Genomic DNA, 21,513 nt, shown 5'->3' with positions numbered 1-21,513 from the left:
CGGTGGTGGAGCTGGGGGTGGGGAGCGAAGACTGAAAGAAACCTGGCAAGACTTTAAAAATAAATGTACTTCTCTACTCCCTAGATATACCAGCTAAAAAGCTTTTTTTTTTTTTTTTTAAATATCTGTCTCTCTTCTAATGAACTTAAAGGAGGAAAAGATAAAATTACCATAATCATTAGGTCATGGTAGAGGAAGCTCCACCCCAAAACTGAACAGCCATTACATGTCAGGAAGTGGTTTCTTTTAAAAAAGGCACTGAATCAGCCTCTAATAGAATAAGGGAGAATATCTCTCTCTAGCATCGTTCTTCCTGAAAGCAAATATAAACTGACCACAAGGTATAGTTTTCTTCTCCCATCGTCTCTCAGTGTTTAGAAGAGGTTTTCACTGTGGACTACTATTCTAGGCAGCACTGGATGACTGGGGATGATGGGAGATGTAGCTAGCAACAGATCTAGAAGTGCGGAATTTCAGGAAACATAGGGATGAGAGAAGTTTGTGACAGCGTCTAGACATTTGTGGCTGATCTCCAGAAACCAAAGCAGAGTCAGATCAGGTTATTATTTGGAGAGGAGGGGCCACCAGGAAATGTAAGGCAGGAAATCAGAAACACGTTGTGGGAGGGGAGGTAATTTCTACACATAGATGTGCCTCTGTAACCACCACAATCTAAATTCAAATCCAGGGAAGTCTTACCTTTGTCCAATCCAGGTAGCAGCATTTAAGCTAAGAGGCCATTGGGGGTCAGCCCCCCTGAATGGATTAATTCAGAGTCTTGACTAGATAGTTTAAAAACACCGCAGAAAGAAAGTAACAACAGCAAGCCGTCGCCATATTGTTGCCATAAATAAAGCAATATAAGCAAGGACAGAACAGTTGAGTTGAGTTGAGTTTGCCTTGTTGTTATCCCCACTTCCTTGTTTAGTCTTTTGAATTAGGGCACTTCCCTAATCCAAACGCCCGAGAGGAAATGAGGAGAATGGAGATTTGAATCAAAAGCATTAATTAAGAGATGTACCAAGGCGCAAAAAGGTTTGTGGAGTGAGTGCATTTTAAAAAAAATATCTTAATTTATCCAGAGGCAGATAAGCTAAGCATAAGAAATGCAGCTTCAATACATACCTAATGGATGACTTCAAGCCAGGGAACTCTTCCAGCTTGGCTACCTGATAGGGTTGTTGTTGTGGGGCAAATAGGAGGGGGGCATCTATGTACACCAACCCTTAGCTCCTAAAGCAATAAAGGTAAAGGTTCCCCTCGCACATAGGTGCTAGTCGTTCCCGACTCTAGGGGGCGGTGCTCATCTCCATTTCAAAGCCGAAGAGCCAGCGCTGCCTGAAGCCGTCTCCGTGGTCATATGGCTCAATGCCAAAGGCGCACAAAATGCTCAGCCACTGAGCCACCGTGTCCCTCCTAAAGCAATAGGGGCTATATAATTCTAATCAATATACCCTGTTTCCCCCAAAATAAGACATCCCCTGATAATAAGCCCAATTGGGCTTTTGAGCACTTGGCAATACGGCCAAGCGCTTATTTCCGGGTTCAAAAAAATATAAGACAGGGTCTTATTTTCAGGGAAACACAGGTAATTGATTAGAATTCTAAGAATTCTGATCAATTATTAGAATAAACTATTAGAATTCAGAATACATTCTAATATATTCATTAGAATTCTAATCAATTATTAGAATAAACTATTAGAACTCTATTAGAATACATTCTAATATATTCATTAGAATTCTAAGCAATTATTAGAATGAACTATTACAACTCTTTTCTATTAGAATACATTCTAATATATTCATTAGAATTCCAATCAATTATTAGAACTCTCTATTAGAATACATTCAAATATATTCATTAGAATTCTAATCATTAGAACACTCTTCTATTAGAATACATTCTAATATATTCATTAGAATCCCAATCAATTATTAGAACAAATTATTAGAACCCTCTTCTGTTAGAACCTAGTATATTGATTAGAATTCTAATTTATTTAGAATTCAAAATAAATACACAATTCTAATACAACAATCAATCCAAAACTCCATTCTTAGGGTACAGCAGGCCGAGGAAGGAGGCTGCAAATATTTGGGGTTATGACTCAACACTCCCCATTGCTGGCTGCTCTTTTTATATATCTATATCTATATCATCTATATCTCTCTCTATCTCTCTATCTCTCTATCTCTCTATCTCTCTAGATAGATAGATAGATAGATAGATAGATAGATAGATAGATAGATATACACACGTCTTTCTCTTTAGCCAGGTTCTACTTACGTAAACCAAGATGTTATACAGCCCTAGTTAACCCAAGTAACATCTTGGTTTACGTAGGTAGAACCTGGCTAAAGAGAAAGACACATAAAACCTACGAAAAAGAAAGAAAAACAAATATATATATGTGTGTCTTTGGTTTTCTTCAGAAAACAAATATATATATATATAAATTTAACTTTAACCTTGACAATTAACTTATATATAAAACTTATATAGATAGATATAGATCTATAGATATAAAATAAAAACCCAATGAGGGAAATTCCTCCTCCTGCCGACCTGAGGGAGAAAGGAATCCCCCCCCTCACCTCACCCCAATGTTTTAAATGGCGCCGTGTTTTTATGGAGGAAGCCGGTAACGACGACGACGACGACGATCAGGGGGGGGCCTCTTCCCTGCCCGATTCAAACCCCCGCCGGTGTGTGGTTGTCGAAAGGCAGGCCTGGCGTTACCTGAGGATATTGTGGGCCTCCATGCTGCGGTTTTGGTTACTGGAGCAAACCACAGCCACCCGGAGCGGCGAGGAGGGCATGGCTGGCTGGCTGGCTGGCGGGGCGCTCCTCTCTCTTCCCCCACCCCCCACGGCAAGAGAGGCAGAGAGAGCAGGGGCTGGGGAGGGGTGGGCCGACCGAAGGCCCGCGGCGACGCTCCCGACGGCGGCGGGGAAAAGATGCGGCTGCTCCTCCTCCTCCTCCTCACGACGACGACGGCTTCCTCCTTCTCTCTCTCTTTCCCTCACGAACAAAATGGCGGCCGCGCAGAGCGGAAAAGGCGGGGCCCGGCGACGTGTCGCCGTCCCTTTCACTTCCGCCGCCGCCCCCCTCAAAACCATAGAGGGGAAGGGGACGGAACGGCCCCTCTCGTTGGTTATAGTTCCGTGAGGTAAGGGTTTTTTTTTCATTTTTTTTATTTCCCCCCCCCCCACTCCCTCCCCCCTCAGCCTTGGTCTGTGAGGAGAAACGGGAACGACAACTCCATGCCTCTCTAGAAGCCGTTTCCGGCGCTCCCTTTAAATAAAAAAAAAAAAGGAAAAGACCCGAAGGCGGGGAAACAGCGCCGCCCTAACGGCTGTTGTTAAACACCACGCCGTGTGCTTTATCCGTTTTTTTTTAACCGCCCGTCCGTTTCGCTCAAGGCATCCTGGGATTTGTAGGCCAGCGTCGAGCGTTCGGCCCGTAGCGGCCTTTGCGCCGCCCGGAGGAAATACATTTCCCATGACCCCTTGCGATTACCTCAGGGGAAAGGACAGACATGGAGTCCTGAAAAGCGGGGAAGAGATTCCTGACAGGCTTTCGTTTCAAACCGGGGCCTTCCAGAGGAGCGTGGACTACACCTCCCATGCTTGCCTAGGTATTCCCAGAGTTATGGTCTCACGACTCCGCTTCAAATAGAGTGAGGCTTGCATTCACACAAGACGCTTATCCCAGTCATGAAAACCAACCCACTTTCTCCTTTTGGACAATGAACTTGGCCTGTCAGCTAACCCAGGTTTATATTGGGACGTCATGTTAAACTATAGGAGTGGTTCGGTGGCCTAGAGGTGGAGCTCTCGCCTCACAATAAGTGAGTTCGATCCTAGATAGAGGCAGATATTTCTCTTCTCTGGGCGCAATGAGAAATATATCCGCCGAACAAAACTCCGCTCTGGTGACAGGAAGGGCATCCGGCCAGTAAACGCCATTCAGTTACTCCGCAAGGGATTACGGGGTCTTTAAAAGAAAGATGGTCATGTTAAACCATTAAAAAAAAAAAAAAAGACTCAAATTCAATCTTGACCAAAATTAGCATGTTGTGTGAATGCCGTTAAGAGTTAATATTGAATATCTTGTTTCTACACACCACCACTAACTAACTGACCAAGCCCACTTGAGCTTAGTGCGTGGCGTCGACCTTCATGGTTAGTTTAGGGGACTGGCTTGGACAAGCTATGTTTTTAAATGCAACATGGTTTATTCCATGAGGTCAATGCAACTGCTGCAGTGTTTTCCCCAAAAATATAAGACCAGGTCTTATATTTTTTGCTCCAAAAGATAAGCATTAGGGCTTATTTTCCGGTTAGGTCTTATTTTGGGGGGGGGAATACAGTACTAAAGGCCTCTGTGTTGACGATCTTAACTGGGGCTTATTTTTGGGGTAGGGCTTATATTCCGAGCATACTGAAAAATCATGCTAGGCCTTATTTTCCAGTTGGGTGTTATTTTCGGGGAAACAAGGTAGTTGTAATGTGGCTGGCTTGTTTGTGTGCAAACCTGGACAATATAGGTTGGTGTGCACCTAGGAAAAATGGGCTTCTTTCCCCAACTTTTCCAGCAGCATCATTCCAAAATTTGTTAAAATTTAGGCCCAAGCGCATCCTTAAAAAAAACAAACCAGAGAGATTTAACTGCAGTGCCTGTAATATAACTTTACCAGCCCTTCAACTATAAAATCCTCCACTTCGAAAATTGCAAAAGAAAAAAAAAGATTTTAAAAACGTCAGGGTTAAGAATACATTAAATTGCCCTTCTCCTTTCCTATCTTATGAATTTTTTTTACTTTCCTCTTGGTAGGAAAAAAAATAGAAAAGCTGGGAGAAGCCTGGGGGGGAAAAAAGTCATACTCTGGACCCCTTCCTCAAATAATAAATGAAAGCTACCCCTCTTCTCAAACAAGACTAAACAGAGGTAAATAATCCAAATATGAAGATCTTATCCAAAACCAAGAGGCCTGCTGCTCAACGGACTGCCTTCGTGCCCTTTTAATCATTGTAACAGTCTCCCAAATCAGCTTTTAAAAATTTGCTTTTGGTTCCATTAAACACTTTTCCCTACGTTTTCATCAGCAGAATTTGACATCCCGGCTTTCCTAAAAACACTTCCGGTGAATCCCAGCCACCCCGAATTCTTTGTAGTCCTCCTGGGTAAACCACATTGGTTGAAAAGATACCAAGTTACTAATAATTGATGCGCCCACCCAAGCTGCGCAGGACCTTTCCGGGGGCGTTATGATCCGTATGGGAACCCCGTTTGGGACGTGATGCTCAATCTCTTTAAAGATTCTTTCATCCAAACCCCAGAAAAGAGACGACCCTCCTGAGAGGACCACGTTCCCATATAAGGGAGCCCAAATGTCCTTGTCGCACTTCCGGATGCTCCTGGTGATCATGGTATGGATGCCTGGTGCCTCAACACCAATGGTCTTGGGTGTAAAAAGGATTTCTGGCGCTTGGCAGAGATCCAGATGGATCTTGATGGTATTCCCATCGGGCATCTTCACAATCTCTTCCACTTTCTTCTGAGCTTCTCGTTTGGGATCCAAAGCCACATAGCAAAAATTCTCTTTGATGAGCCTCAACATGGTTTTCTTGCCTCGGGTCACTAAACCGGGGTTATTCTCCAACAGGAGATTGGCAAAGTAGTCGGTCACGTCCCTTCCTGCCAGAGGGAGTCTGGATACGCCATGAGGTAAGCAGTATCCGTCATAAATCGGGACAGCGTGGGTCACTCCGTCTCCGCTGTCCAACACCAAACCGGTGGTACGAGCCGAGGTATACAAAGCTAGAGTAGCTTGGATCGCAAGGTACAATGCCGGAACTTTAAAGCTTTCAAACATGAGCTCTGTCATTTTTTCCCGATTCTTCAGCGGATTCCTGGGGGGCTCTGAAAGAAACGCAGGCCTTGTGCTGGGCTTCACTTTAAGTTCGTGCCTGTAGATATATCTCAGCAGTTTCTCCATATCATCCCAACAGGAAATAATCCCCCGTTGCACAGGATAATTCAGCAAGGCCCCTTTCTTGGCCAGGGCTCCGCCCCCAATATAAATTTCCTCCGGTTTCTCTCTGAAACGACCAACAACGGATGGGACAATGGATTTCGGTTCCGTCTCACCAGAAATCCCAGCTTTGCAAGACCCGGATCCATTGTCAATGATTACAGCTGGAGTTTGTAAGATTTCGACATTCAACATGGCTCTGACGTTGAAAGAGCCCAAATGCTAGGATTTTTAGATCTGGTTTTTTTCTTTCAGAATGACAGATAGCGAAACATTCTCAGGGATTTGACATCACAAATGGACAGCTTCTGCCCTGGTTTCCTCCTTTAAACAAACAGGTTTGCAAGCTCCTCTGAAGCTTTGGACCACGGCTATTTTTGGCATCAGCTGAAGCTAACAGGAGCTGATTCAGAACCTCTGGAGGGCAGCAGGTTGCCTACCTCTGACTTAAATTATCATTCTTTCAAAGAATCCTGAAAACAGTAGTAGTGAGGTGGAACTTAACAATCTTGACAGTGCTTCCCCGTCTTCTTAAATTTTAATGTCTTCTTTCATCTTAGTACCATAAAGGCAGAGAATTAAAAATCTTTTCTAAACACCCTTTGTTTCATTCAGGCATTTTCTCCTAAACAGATTCTGACTCATTTACTTGCTAAACAGACAAAAAATTGTTTAGCCATGCTTCAGAGGTGGAGTTAAAAGAAACATTGATGTCCATAAACAGCACATTCCATCCCCCTGCTTTGCAGCAACCAAAAATAAATGGATTTATTTGTTGAATATCAAAATGCTGAAGATCGTTAATACGATACAGCTCTGAGTTTGGAGGCTATTGGATGTAGTCAGGAACATGCCATGGAAAATCCCAAAGATGTCCCAACACATTTATCAACGGATCCAAGAAGAGGAAGGATTTTTCTCTCTCCTTTAATAAACGCAGTCAACTTGTGGTTGACTGAGCGGTAGATTTAATAAGGCTGAAGTGGAATGCAAATACTTCACCTTCTAGGCAAGGAGATCAGTGTTAGCCTAATGAAAGGTTTCCATCAAAGACTGACAAGCTCTCATGAGCCGATTATGAATGGAGAATTTCTCTCCATGCAGAATCTTAGCATGAGAAAAGAAGAAGTAAACCAGAGATGGTATTCAGCCGGTTCGGGAAAACTGGTAGCAGAAATCGTGGGTGGGCCACCCACCGGCCCCAGCTCTATGCTGTCCTATTTAGGCACGTTTTTGAGGTCGGGCACATGCGCGGAGGTGGCGCGTGTGAGTGAAGCTCACATTTTCAGTGCTGAGCGAACCGATAGGTAAGTTTTGTGAATCCCACTTCTGAAGTAAACAGTCACCTATAAAATTCCATGGCCAAAATCAGGTTCAAATCTAGGTTTCTCCAGTCCTGATCCCCTATCCCAACTTTTATGGTGCTCTTTTGAGACTTCTCGTCTCTAATTTCCCTGTTAGCAGATCCTGAGAATAGCAGATCTTGACTCCGCTAGATGGCAGCCAAATGTTGGAAATGTTTGAATCCTCGGAGCACGCGGGGGGGGAAGGGGGGGAGAAAGGGTTAAAAAAAATACAAAGGATGAATTCCTTCCAGCTAAGGTTGTCAATTGGCCAGCGAAAAAAATAGGACTGGTCAGTTCTTTTGGATGTCAAAGAAATGCAAAAATGCACAAATCAGTCCCTGTAAAACTTTTAATAACACTGAGGCTCTCTGGCAGATCCCTGCATAGCACACAGATTCCCAGGTCTGATCCCAGTAGCTTTCTTCCAAAAAAAAAAAAAAAGCTCACAAGTTAGAAAACACCATTTTTTTCTTGATTCCTTCAGGAATTATGGACAGCCATAACCGATTGTGGACAAAGCTGAGCAGCCTCCCGTTGGAATGAAAATAATTCTGCTCTATTCTGTGCTTTGTAAGGCAGAAGCTAAATCTTACAGCATTTAGCCGACACATATCTGCTTAGTAAAAATTTTAATTATTAGCTTTGGGAAATATAGGTAGCTGAGGATTAAAAAAATGCTCCCTCCAAGCATGTGTTTTTGAACTGAGCCACTGCGTCCCCTATCTCTACCTCCCCGCTTATGTTCCCACAGCTCCACCCGGTCTCGCTGTGGCAGCCCTGAAGATGCTCCCAAAAATGACTTCAGGGCTGACAGGCTGTTCCCTCCCCCCCCCCGGCTCCCCTCAGTTGAGAAGGACCTCCTGCAAGAGAAAATCAAAGGGAGGTTAGTCCGCATCCCAATCAACCTCCCCTTTCCCCCACCCTTTGAGTTTATGAGGGTGACTGCAACATTTGGACTTCCTACCAGTAGCAGCTGCACAGCTTGGGCACTAGAGCTATCCATGGTGCTTATTTCTCTCTCTCGGACCGAAGCCTTTACAACCCAATTTGTCTGCCTTCATTTAAGCCTTCCTAGCTTTGTTCTTCCTTGCCTTCTCCTTGCTTGGAACTTAAGTTTCTCTCTCGGATGGCAACTTTATTATTATTTATTTATTTATTATTTATTAATTCAATTTGTATGCTGCCCCTCTCCGAAGACTCAGGGCGGCTGAGTAAAGTTTACCCAGAAAAGAAGAAGTTAAAAGTCTCAGGCTGTTATCCATCTTCGTGTTGAGATTTTCAATGGGCTTTTTTTCCCCTTTTTTGGAAGGTGGGGATATATTTCAATAATGCACAAATGCCCACTTTCATTTTAATAAGCTGCCACGCCTTAAACAAAAACTATGACAGTTATTAGCGTAAATCAGGATTATCTGGTGGAGGAAGGGAAAGGCAACCGAGCAAGACTGCCCTGTAGCAATGAAGGAATTCACCAAAAAGGGCAGAGGAGTGCAACAAAATGAGCATCCGCTGCATTTTGCATAATATTTGATATATTTTTTACACTACTATGCAGCTAACAATGGAGTCCCAAATCTAAACTAAGGGATGCTTCAGAAACTGAATTCCTCTGCCCATACACACTCATGATGGGGGGGTGGGGGTGGATTAAGCAGGACTCCTGTTCAGCACTGTTAACAGGCCTCCCAAAGAGAGCAGAGCTGGCTTAGCCTTCTTTGAAATCAAGGTAATAATAAGATATATATCATCTTAAAGGAGCTGGAGTTTAAATCATTCCGGCCAGAGTCTAAAATGGTACACCACCGCATTCTGCCAACGATTCCATTCGATCTCTCCCTGTTCTTAGATGCATTGCCTTTCCCTAAATCCCCCCACCCCACAACCTCTCTTTTGTGTTTTTATCCATCCCTTTCCTCTGCCTGAATTGGCAATTAGGACTGAGGAAAAGGGGGGGGCGCGATTGTGTGCCTTTATTTACAGCTCTTTGAGAAAGCTGTCTGGTGCAGTTGCATTTCTATTCCTGCCTCGCACGTGCTCATCATCCGATTTAAAAATAGACCTCTGTTGTTCCCATCCTGTTTTCTATTTGTCAATATGGTGAGGAAGGTGCTTTCTTCCTGTTCCCCCCCCTCGTTTTTAAGGAAAAAAACCTCTTCATTTGGAGAGAAGGGGAGGGAAGAAGGAAAGACAGAGAGAGAGAGAGAGAAAAGTTATTTACAGTCACTTAGGTAGACCAGAAGAGAGAGAGAAAAAAGAGTGAATAAGGATTTTTTTTTTTTTGCTTAAAATTCCTTGCCAGTGATAGTTGTTTTTAAATATATTAAGCTCCTTGCTAGAGGAAATCTGTATCAATCATGCAGGGAGTGCTATATATTTTGAGGGGCAGTATAGATTTGGAGGGAGGCGGTGGCTCAGTGGTTAAGCTTGTCGATCGAAAGGACGGCAGTTCAGCGGTTCGAATCCCTAGCGCTGCGTAACTGGGTGAGCTCCCGTTCCTAGTCCCAGCTTCTGCCAACCTAGCAGTTCGAAAGCACGTAAAAAATCCAAGTAGAAAATTAGGGACCCCCTTTGGTGGGAAGGTAACAGCGTTCCGTGCGCCTTTGGCATTGAGTCATGCCGGCCGCATGACCATGGAGACGTCTTCGGGCAGCACTGGCTCTTTGGCTTTGAGACGGAGATGAGCACCGCCCCCTAGAGTCGGGAACGACTAGCACATCTGTGCGAGGGGAACCTTTATCTTTACCTTATAGATTTGGAAGCTGGTCTGTTGAGCAGGGAGCTATCTCTCTGTCCAATAGCTGCCAATTTCTGATTTGCTTCCCTGATAAATTGCTGCCTTTATTCCCCTTCCCAGCACCTTCTGCCTATGAACAGAAAGACATAAACAGACACACATACCCCTCCCCAGGACTATGCATCTACCAAATTCTGATTTCTCCTTGTTGCCTCCAGGCTCCGTCCTTTACTTATTTGGCAGCATAAAACATTGGTTTCAAACACAAAGGGAAATTCATCTCTATCAAGTTGAAGGTCAAGTTTGGAATATGAGCCTTTTTCCTTGAGGGGCTAGCTTTCAATGTGCGGTGAGGTATACCTGGGAACCTCATCAGGTGTTCCTATCTCTGCTACATTCAAAACAATGTGCTGTATAGTCCAAGAACCATAATTTTTTGCAGCATGAACAAACTCCTTGCTCTTTTGGAGTTGGGAGGAACAGAATTCCAAAGTTGAGCTAGAGACGAGGCCAAGTTAAACTAGAGCAGGGGTCAGCAACCTGCGGCTCTGGAGCCACATGTGGCTCTTTCACCCTTCTGCTGTGGCTCTTTGTCACTCAAAATATGTGTCACAACCGCCAATGTGCGACACCCGCCGGCATGCGATTTATTGAGCTTTTCAACCCCGAGTAGGCTGACCATGGATAAATCCAAGAAAAGAAAAGTTTCAGAAGAAAACAGAAGGTTTAATTCAAACTACATATGCTAGTTTTGTGGCCGCTCAAGAAATAGTCAGGCACGGGAAGGGTTTTGTGGCTCCCGGTGTTTTCTTTTCTGTGGGAAACGGGTCCAAATGGCTCTTTGAGTGTTTAAGGTTGCAGACCCCTGAACTAGAGGAACTGAATTCAAGAAAATGTCGTCACCTAGGCTTCCCAAGAGCATGAAGCAGACTTCTTGTCCCAACAAAAATCCCCCTTTTTATTAAGTGACTGTGAATTCCTCTCGTTCACATCCAGCAAAGTCTTTCAAGGGAGAATTTACAGTCACAGACCTTATCTGGCTTGGAGAGTGGCCAGGCCGATATCTTCAAAACTTGGCAAGGAGTCTGAGAGTCACGAACCAATTAAGTGAACTAATTGTCTCCTGCAAACTCCACTCCCCTTTTGCTCCTTTTTATTCCCTCTGGGAGGGGCCCTTCATCATCCACCTGTGGCTTTACTCCTGAGTCGACCCTTGTTCTTTAGCTGTTCCCTTTGTCTGCGCACAACTCCGACTGCGCACAACTCCGACTCCAAAGGCAACTGATAACTGACATCCATCCCTGGTCCCCTCTCTGCCTCCGATGGAGAGCCCTCATCCAAGCCTTCCCCAGACTCCAGGACTGGCCCATGTTCCTCCCCAATCTCCTCACTGTCTGAGTCTGCCACCAGCTCCGCTGGTCATTGGCAGGCCACAACAGAAAAATGAGAAGATGGAAGCTCAAATACCAGTCTGCAGACAGGAGTAGGAAGTAGATCTATATACTTCCTGAAGTTAAGACTACAATCTGAGACGATGGCCTCCAGCACAAGCTGACATAGGACACAGCCACAACTTGTCCTATTATTGTTATTACATCTGGTTTGGTTCTGCAACCCAACAAGACAGACGCAGGCTGCAGAGGATAATTAGAACTGAAGAAAAAACTAGTCTACCAACCTGCCTTCCATGGAGGACCTGTCTACTGCACAAGTCAAAAAGAGGGCTGTGAAAATATTTACAGACCCTTCACATCCTGGACATAAACTGTTTCAATTCCTATCCTCAAAACGACACTATAGAGCATCACACACCAGAACTAGACACAAGAACAGTTTTTTCCCGAACGCCATCACTCTGCTAAACAAATAATTCCCTCAAACTGTCAAACTATTCACTAAGTCTGCACTACTATTAATCTTCTCATCATTCCCATCTCCCATCTCCTTCCACTTATGACTGTATGACTGTACCTTTGTTGCTTGTATCTTTACAATTTATATTGATTGTTTCCTGATTGCTTATTTGTACCCTATGACTATCATTAAGTGTTGTACCTTATGATTCTTGATGAATGTATCTTTTCTTTTAGGCACACTGAAAGCATATGCACCAAGACAAATTCCTTGTGTGTCCAATCACACTTGGCCAAAAAAGAATTCTGTTCTGTTCTGTTTTCTGTTCTGTTTTCTGTTCTGTTCTGTTGTTCTGTTCTGTTCTGTTCTGTTCTGTTCTATTCTATTCTATTCTATTCTATTCTATTCTATTCTATTCTATTCTATTCTATTCTATTCTATTCTATTCTATTCTATTCTATTATTCTATTCTATTCTATTCTATTCTATTCTATTCTATTATTCTATTCTATTCTATTCTATTCTATTCTATAAATGTTACTTGAATAGCCACATTCATATTGATGCATCTGAACCCCATCTTTTGTAAACTCAGGATTGTGGTTTAATAATTGTACCGAGGCACAATGCGAAAACAAAAAAAGTTGACCCATAATCTGTTTTTAATCCACTTTTATTTGTTTCTTGATGGAAAAGCCTGGGAGGCAGTGAACTTCTTTCCTTTACAAAGCTCTCAACCCATTCTTTCGTGTTGCACGGTGACAAAGAAAAACCTTGCTCCTCAAAAGCATTTATTTTTTTAAAAAACAATTAGCAGCAACCATAATAAAAACAAATAACTCAACACATTTGTTGGGGTGCCTTAGTTTCCACTGGGAACGCAAGGGGAAAGAATCAGTGGACATCAAATCTAAAAGTGCACAAACTCGCCTAGTGAAAGCGATTACAGTAATGGAGGTGTTTGGTTAATCCTGTAGAACAATAACTGGGAAGAGCAGGGGACAAGATTCAGCCTGAAGGCACAGAATTATGATTAACATAGCTTGGTTACATTGGAGCTATCACAGAAGCAAGTGGGGTAGAGCAGAGAAGGACAATCTGACACAAGTGTTGTAGAATTTACTTCTTAGAATTCAAAGCTGTGGCATAATCTCAGTTTTTCAGAGCCCTTAAACATCCTGCCTAGCAGCCAACTGAAAAATTAGTAGTTCCATCCGGCACTTCTAACATTTAACTTGACATTTTTATTTTCCCCCCACTCCCCTGCTCATCTTGTTTTTCTTCCGGGTTGTTTTAGATTGTAAAACTAACTGGTAGAAACTGCATTTTTAAAAATATTAATCATTCTGTCAGCCTTTTATCTGGAGACAGAATAAAAAGGCTATAGAATGAATCAGTGTTTTTAAAAAACACATATACACACACAAACCAAACAAACATCACTCCTACTATTTGTCCCTTTGCTTCTGGCAGTAGAATGTCTTGGGTTGGTCCTGATTTTAATTTTATTTCTTTTCAGTTTTGCACTCGGATGTCAACACGGAGGGGGCGTAATGGAAGTCAAAGCAAGAAACTGCCTACAGTGGTGAAATGTTGACATCTTCATCCGGAAACCCACTTTGTCATTCGTTACAAAGTTAATTTTCTTCTTTCACGGTAACAGTTTCTCATTATATATATATATATATATTTATTTGGAAGATCTAGCAACTGGTCTGCTATTTTATAAAAATGTCCTAAAAGCTATCCCCAGCTGAAAATCGAAGCTACAGCTAGAATTCTGGATTCACAAAACTGCTTAACCATAAATTATTAAATAAACCACAGTAGGTTGGATCTGCATAACACATTTAGGGTATTAGTCAGGACTGTCGATAAGGGAATAATATTAAAACTGCTCAGATTAAAGCCAAAGAGGAATGTTAATGTTATTTTCACAGGTTTTTAATTGCTTATATTTCCTTCTCTTTTTTTTCTGTTAGTCATCTGGGGTCCCTGATGGTAGAAAAACTGGGATATAAGTTAATAAATGCTTTTGTTTATTACAGCTGAAATTGACCAGACTTGTAATTGCCACTTTTATGCCATAAGCCTACTTTGCTCAGTATTTATGTTCCACGTTGATTAATATTTCACAGTATATTCAATTCCACACCCACACAAGCACATGAATAGGTATCCAAGCATACTTAACTGAACGGTCACAACTGCAACCGAATATAAACTTACCTGGGAGTAAACTCATTGAATAATGAAGTTTACTTCTGAGTAGGCATGCATAGGATTGCACAGTGGGCACCTCAAGAGAATGGATTTAAACTATTTCAACACAAATTTGAACATTTTTCTCCTGAGCACTGATTCAGGGAGAAACGGATGTTATTCTCATCAGCAACAGCAACATCTAAGCACGTGTTTCTAAGCACTCATCATCCTCTCAAAACCAGCCGTCAAAACATTTCAATTTCTCAAATTCATCTCTCGGAACTATATATATAAGCTCTCTGAAACGGAGTTGAAGCTAGGAAATTCAGTATCTTTGTCTAGTCAGCCTGAAACTTAATTAAAAAAAAAAGGGGGATAGAGAGAAAGTGGAGCGTTTACTGAAGGGTTGAAGGTAAGATAATTGGAGAAACACAAGGAAACGGGGGAAATTGCTACATATAGCTGCAGCCCAAGGAATGATCAGCTTTCCCTGGCACGGGATAAATCCACATCCAGATTCCAAAATGGAGGTTCCGGATTGATTCAAATTCCGACTGGCTGGGACAGTCTGAAGACGGTTTCAGGAAGAGGCTTTTTTTTTCCCCTGCGCACACACCAGCTTCTGGGTTCGAGCCCAGCAATCTCCGCACACGGAAAATTTGCACCGCGCTACAGGAAATTTGGCACGCTGCTCTTATTCCCAACGGATTCTCCCAAACTTGCTTATAATCCAACCCTCAGCTGAAAAGTTTGGCCCGCCATCATCAGGGCACTTCACCTCTAGATCAACTCCCGCACACCTTTCAAGAGAAGTCATGCCCCCACCCCAGATGAACGCCAGGTAACTGCGGAGGACCAGGCGAAGAGCCGGCTGTAAGTCAGAAAGCAGCCCTCGTCGTCCCCTTCAGTCTAGGACAGTCTAGAATTTTCTCATCGCTCAAAAGAAGAAAAACAAAAAGGCAAATATGAAATCTAGTTCAGCTCAACTCCCCGGCTCAACGTGACGGACGCACCCAGGCAAAGTTTTTTTTTTTTTTTGAGCCACGCTACCAAAGCAAAGTTGCCGTCTTCCGGGAGCCTACCCTCCTGAGATCTCCTGGTGGTCTCCCATCCGATCCAAGCTTTCCCAGGCTCGGGATTTAATCCTCAATGGAAGGAACCCTTCATTTCGGGGAGGGGGAGGAAAAAAAAAGTCATCTTGGAGCTCCTGAAGTTGTGGGAGCTTCATCCCCCCCGGAGGCTTTTAGAGAAGAAACTGGACCGCCATTGGTCAGAAATGGTGTAGGCAGGTCTAGGGAAGAGGGTCCGACTAGATGACCCTTCCAACTCTTGTCAATCTGTAAGCCCTCTCCAAACTACGGCTCCCAGAATGCCTCAGCCTCTCCATACGCGTTTTCAGCACCGGCCGGGACTTGCGGGATTTGTAGTCCGGGTCCAGCTCGGAAGGAGGGCTGAAATCCGGCTGCCCCAAAGTTGCCGAAGGAAGGTCCTCCCTGCAGATCCGACGGGGCTCAATTACCCCGCTTAGCCGAGGAGGGCGTGAGGTTCTCGGTGAGATACGCCACGAGGAGGCAGATGAGGACCAGCATGACGCAGATGGAGCCCCCGACGGCCGTCATGGCGATGACGATGTCCCGCATGCCGGCCGGCTCCACGGTGAACTCCACGCAGTCGGCCGGCTCGGCTCCGCTCCGGTTGGCGTCGGCGAAGAGGGGCTGGAGGCAGAGGCGGTAGCGGACGCTGCCGTGCGCGTCGGCCAGCATGTAATCCCGGCAGGCGGTGCCCAGCCGCACGCTGTCGCACTGGAAACGCGTGTAGGCGCCTTCCCACGAGCAGGAGAGGGCGAAGCCCCGCAAGGGAGGCAGGCGATCGGCCGGCCAGGCCCACTGCAGCAAGACGCTGCCGTTGCGGAGGACGTTGGCTAGCAAGGCGCGTCCGGGCGAGCGATGAGCCGTGCAGCGCTCCGGAGCGCATTGGAAACCCAGCGCCGGGCTGCGGAAGCAAAGGCGGCCAGGTCCGCTTTCGCTCAGCACCTTGTAAGGGCACCACGGCTCCCCGACGACGCCTCCTCTTCTTCCTCCTCCTCCTCCTCCTCCTCCTGCCGACTCTTCCCCGGCTAGTTTGCGCGCCCACGGGTCGGTTCCCCAAAAGCCCGGGCAAAGCAGGGCCACCAAGAGGCAGGAAGCCAACATTTCTAGCCGGATCGGGGCATGGATAGATGGATGGATGGGCAAAGGCTTGGATCGAGGTTTTTTATCTTAGCGCGTCGCGGCGGCAGGCTGGGGAGATCGCCGACCGCCCTCGCCTCGGCTGCCCAAACGGCGGAGGCATTTCTTTTTTTTTTTCAAAGTGGCCGCTTGCAAGACGGCGCGGCACCTTCCTAGCGCTCTCTCCGCCCGGGGAGGGCGGGCCAACTCCGCCCCTGGCCAGCCGCTTCCCCTGCCTCCCGGCGCCGCCCTTGAGTCTCTCTCCGCCTGGACGCCGGCTTGTTCTTGCCTACTCGCTCGGATCGTTTAGACACCAGGCGGAGCCCCAAAACCCCGCGAGGGATGCTCTCTCCAAACCTCGGTGCGTGTGAAAACTCGCTTGCACCCTTGCTCAAATCCAGCCTTTAAAAAAACCTAGATTTCACCTGGCCACCCTGGACTGCTGGGGGTTTTAATAGAATTTTAACGGGGGTTTTTATTGAATTTTGGTTAATTTTAACCTGGATTGTTGTTTTAATGGTTTGTTTGCTTTGTTTTAATTGTTGTGAGCCGCCCCAAGTTCCATTAATAAATCAATAAAATAAAATAGATCCAAGCGGGGTTGCAGCTGGTTAAGGCTTGGGTGAGAATTGAGAAACCCAAAGGGAGAGCCTGGTGTTTTATTGGTTAGACTGGGAAGTGCAAAAAACACTGCAGAAGGCGGCAGATGGGAAGAAAACTGCCTAGTGAACCCACTTGGATACTCGTTCTGCTTGTAGGAGATCCTCTCTTCTGCTGCCATCCAAAGACATGTTTACTTTTGGGGGCCAAGTCCTTTGGAAAAAAAAAAATGCCCGCCCTTGCAGGCCATTGCAGAATTTGGCTCCCCTGCAGGAACTAGGAACAGCCAGCTCTCTGCAAACAAGACATTAATAAAAAACCTTGTCAGGGACAACGGACTGTCTTTGGCTGCAGAGGAAGCCAAATTTAGAACCCACTCGGTCTAAAGAGACTCAGCAATGCTTGTGAAATCAAAATAACAGTTTGCAGAGCCAGGTAACATTTCTTTTCAGCTGTAAAAAAAAAAGGAAGAAGCCATTATTCCAGATTCAATTCTGAGCTTTCCCCGAAGATCCAGAAAGGAAGTGAGAAAGGCTGGGTTCACATCCCAACATCCTTGGTTTATCTTAACCACTGGTGGCTTGAATAAGCTTCCAAAATCCACTGAGGATTTTTGGCAATTAAAAAAAAAAACACGGCAGGGCGGAAAAAGTTCTGTGGGAAAGGTAGAAAGTTTCTTACCTGGTGGGAAGCAAAGTCCCAGCTTCCTTTTTGATAAACACTTAGTGACTTGTCCACCAGGGGGCACCCAACACATACTTTCAAAATTCCACACCTATGCTCACTTTAAACCCCCCCCCTCCTCCCAAAGTTTTGCCTTTTTTCCCTAGTAGACCAATTCCACTAAGGTAATAGATGTGATTCTAAGATGCAGACTTTTAAAAAAGTCACTAAAGAAGAAACTCATACACAACAGAATTCAGTGTTTGCTGGGGCAGGAGGGACATTTTTAAGCATTGGCAAAACACCAATACAGAAGAGAGCATGAAATTGTACCTCCAATTTCTTTGTGGGTTGATCTTTAAGCAATAAGCACTTAGACTTATATACCGCTTCACGGTGCTTTTATAGCCCTCTCTAAGCGGTTTACAGAGTCAGCGTATTGCCCCCAACAATCTGGGTCTTCATTTGACCCACCTCGGAAGGATGGAAGGCTGAGTCAACCTTGAGCCGGTGGGACTTGAACTGCCGAACTGCTGGCAATCAGCAGTCAGCAGAAGTAACCTGCAGTACTGCACTCTAACCACCGCACCACGACGGCTCAGGGGGGACATTCCACCCGACTGAATCCCAAGCATTTGAAACAATGCAACGAACCTTGGGATTTCATCCAGAAACCACTTGCTCGTTAATTCTGCCAGTTGGCGCCCGGGTTTCTGGCAACAGCGTTTTCTGCCCGTTGAAGTTTGTCACTTGCAAAGGCAGCTCTGCCTAAACAGGGCTGGCAAAGATGGATATCTCCTCCCACTAACCCTGGTCCCAGACAGGGATCTAGTTATATTATATAAAACATCAGCCGGGCACACGGATTGCTTCCCTTGCAACCCTTTTCACAAGAGCCTTGGTAGTACAGGGGTTTAAGGCACCCTGTTATTAAGCTTATTAAGACCAGCTGCCTGCAATTACTGCAGGGTTCGAATCTCGCCAAGGCTCAAGGTTGACTCAGCCTTCCATCCTTTCTAAGGTAGGTGAAATGAGGACCCAGTTTGTGGGGGCAATAAGCTGACTTTGTATAAATATACAAAAGGATGAAGGCTATTGCTGAGCACATTGTAAGCCGCCCTGAGTCTCCGGAGAAGGGCGGCATATAAATCAAATTAAAAAAAAAAATATTCCAACTGTAAACTTCGTTCAGGAGTTCAGCCATTTGCCTTTAGGGTTGCCTTCAACACAATGCCAGGAAATTTCTTCAACCGTGCATTACTTTTTAAGCTCGGCAGCGATCCTCTTGATGGCTGCTCCCAGGGACTTGGGACAGAACCTGGGCTGTTTGGACTACATCTCCCAGTTGGGAAGGACGTTAAATGTCAGCCAGTCCCTCCGGGGGACATAGGAGTAGAGAAGGAGGCTCCCAACTCTACCTGTGGTATTTATTTCTATGGCTGACAGCGATTCGGAATATTCCCTCCGAACAATGACTCAGCCTGTTGGTTCTACCACAAATGCCCTATAAAAGAGACGACGTAGCAGGGAGGGGACGAAGGAATATCCAAGTGGGGAAAAAAAAAAAATCTGCCTTTGCTCTTCATTTCTCAGCAGAGGTTTTGGGCCGACGCCAAGCAGCCCGAATCCAGACTGTGTCAGCTTTGATCAGACAGCTGGTGAAAGGCCTCGCATCTCTATAACCCCTGAGTGAATTGGAAACGTGGCTCGCCTGCTACGTGGCCAGGCAGATGAAGTAGCTTTGGATTAATCTGTTTGGAAAGCGCTATTTATAGCAGGCAGCCAGGGCCTGGGATGCATTAAATCAAAATTTAGAAGAGGCCTCATCTCTCTCTTGATTAATGCTTTTATGGAAGCCCAGCTGCGTTTCCACAATCCGAGTTCTCCTCTTGTTAAAAAGGCACCGGCTCCTGTTATCCTTTGGTGGTCTCCGAGGGTCTGGCTTCTCTGCAGAGTTGAACTTTGACGGCCCGTCCCAAGTTGTTCTGTTTGAAACACTTCTCCTTTGATGTCCAAACTCGGAGCCCTCCAGGCAGCCCAGTCTAGCCCTGCCTCTTATGTACAGCATCACTGCTTTCCCCTCAAAATCAACAAAAAAGGGGGTCATTTCCATAAAGTCTCCTGGCAGACGCTCAAAGAGGAGAACATACATTCGCTTGCGGAGAAATAAAAATAATGATTTAACTTCTGCTTTCTCTTGGCCAACCGTTTGATCCAGATGGTATAAGGCAGTGGTGAAATCCAAATTTTTTTTACTACCGGTTCTGTGGGTGTGGCTTGGCCGGCATGGCGTGGAGTGGCTTGGTGGGTGTGGCAGAGGAAGGATACTGCAAAATCTCCATTCCCAGCCCACTCCAGGGGAAGGATACTGCAAAATCCCCATTCCCCCCCTACTCCTGGGGGAATGAGCCTTGGTGGTGCAGCAGACTAAAGTACTGTTAACTAGCACCAGCTGCCTGCAATTACTAAAAGTTCGAATCTCACCAGGCTCAAAGTTGACTCAGCCTTCCATCCTTCCGAGGCAGGTAAAATGAGGACCCGGATTGTGGGGGCAATAAGCTGACTTCGTATAAAAAAGAACACCGCTTGGCGGGGGGGCGAAAGCCCTACTAAGCAGGTATATACAAAAGAATGAAGGCTATTACTTAATGCATTGTAAGCCACCCTGAGTCTCCGGAAAAGGGTGGCATATAAATTGAACTAATAAATAAATAAATAATAAGGATACTGCAAAATCCCCATTCCCTCCCCACTCCTGGGGGAAGGATATTGCAAAATCTCCATTCCCACCCCACTTTGGGACCAGCCAGAGGTGGTATTTGCCGGTTCTCCGAACTGCTCAAAATTTCTGCTACCGGTTCTCCAGAACCTGTCAGAATCTGCTGGATTTCACCCCTGGTATAAAGTCTCCTGCCTTGAGCAGGGGGTTTGACTAGAAGACCTCTGAGGTCCCTTCTGTCCCTACAATTATATGTTCTGTACTTGCCTTCCGTAGCAATTCGACCATGTAGGTAATCTTGCAATGATATTTGCCATACTATGTTGTTGAATAGAAAAAAATAACAGAGTTGGAAGGGACCTTGGAGGTCTTCTAGTCCAGCCCCCTGCTTAGGCAGGAAACCCTACCCCACTTCAGACAAAGGGTTATCCAATTGGTTTAAGTTTTCTAGTTCTACATGGCCCATTACAGTCGTACCTTGTTCTGGGTTCCAATCTAGATTTTTTTTTCGCTCTGCACTGTTTGGATCCTTCAGCAGAGCACAATGTACTCCCCAACCCATAGAGCAAAGCTTCTCAGCCTTGGCAAGTATGAAATACGTGGACTTCAACTCCCAGAATCCCCCAGCACAGGGAATTGCCATAGAGTTCAAGAGAGTCCTATTTTTCCAGGTTCCATCCCAGCAGTGTTTACAACATTTAATGGTACCAATACTTTAACCAGTTTTCCCCCTCCCCTCTGATTGAAGGTGGGAAATGAAAGAAAAGGCATTTATTCTTTATTCCCCTGCTCCCCCTTCTTTGATAAGCTGGTCAACCTTCTCTAATTTTGCTACTTCGTGGGAGCTACCTTTCTGAACAGCTCACGCCCAGCCAGCCGCCCAACCTAATAACGATACAAACTTCGGCCTTTGAAAACTACTGTCCCGCAAAGGTGCTAAGAGATGCAAATGTTTTCCCAATGTGATTTTTTTTTTAAAGCAATGCAAATATTTTTCAACCCTTTAAAAAGAGAGAGAGGGGGGGGGGAATCTGAAATGGCTTTCTGGCACAAGTTCCCACACTGTCAGCTGCAGAAGGACGGATCCCTTTTGAATAAACATGCCTGCCTTTGTACGTTAAGCATTTGTCAATCAGCAGCGGCCT

General features: G+C 45.1%; 4 protein-coding genes across 4 annotated transcripts in view; 1 reads left to right on the top strand and 3 right to left on the bottom strand.

The window, feature by feature from the left end:
• Positions 1–3,055, bottom strand: part of SSU72 (SSU72 homolog, RNA polymerase II CTD phosphatase) — a 36,952-nt gene extending 33,897 nt beyond the window's left edge. The window contains exon 1 of the mRNA XM_034434877.3: positions 2,743–3,055. Within this exon, the coding sequence (XP_034290768.1) occupies positions 2,743–2,822 (80 nt within the window). The 5' untranslated portion in view covers positions 2,823–3,055. The remainder of the gene's footprint in view (positions 1–2,742) is intronic.
• A 357-nt stretch (positions 3,056–3,412) lies between these two features.
• The window catches only part of MIB2 (MIB E3 ubiquitin protein ligase 2), an 80,901-nt gene continuing 62,800 nt past the window's right edge, over positions 3,413–21,513 (top strand). The window contains exons 1-2 of the mRNA XM_034434870.3: positions 3,413–3,640; positions 13,494–13,630. The gene's annotated coding sequence lies outside the window, so the exon portion shown is untranslated. The remainder of the gene's footprint in view (positions 3,641–13,493; positions 13,631–21,513) is intronic.
• On the bottom strand, positions 5,013–7,821 carry LOC117675845 (actin-related protein T2-like). The gene has a single exon (XM_034434874.3). It carries the CDS (start codon positions 6,233–6,235, stop codon positions 5,135–5,137), a length of 1,101 nt encoding a protein of 366 aa, XP_034290765.2. The 5' UTR covers positions 6,236–7,821; the 3' UTR covers positions 5,013–5,134.
• Positions 12,632–16,649, bottom strand: FNDC10 (fibronectin type III domain containing 10). The gene has a single exon (XM_034434875.3). The coding sequence runs from the start codon at positions 16,369–16,371 to the stop codon at positions 15,691–15,693; it is 681 nt and encodes a 226-aa protein (XP_034290766.2). The 5' UTR covers positions 16,372–16,649; the 3' UTR covers positions 12,632–15,690.

The sequence above is a fragment of the Pantherophis guttatus genome, chromosome 15 (assembly GCF_059756535.1).
Source record: "Pantherophis guttatus breed Tessera chromosome 15, ASM5975653v1, whole genome shotgun sequence".
In the NCBI taxonomy this organism is placed as follows: Eukaryota; Metazoa; Chordata; class Lepidosauria; order Squamata; family Colubridae; genus Pantherophis; species Pantherophis guttatus.
The sequence above is the reverse complement of the archived record's forward strand: the minus strand, read 5'-3'. Positions and strand labels throughout refer to the sequence as shown.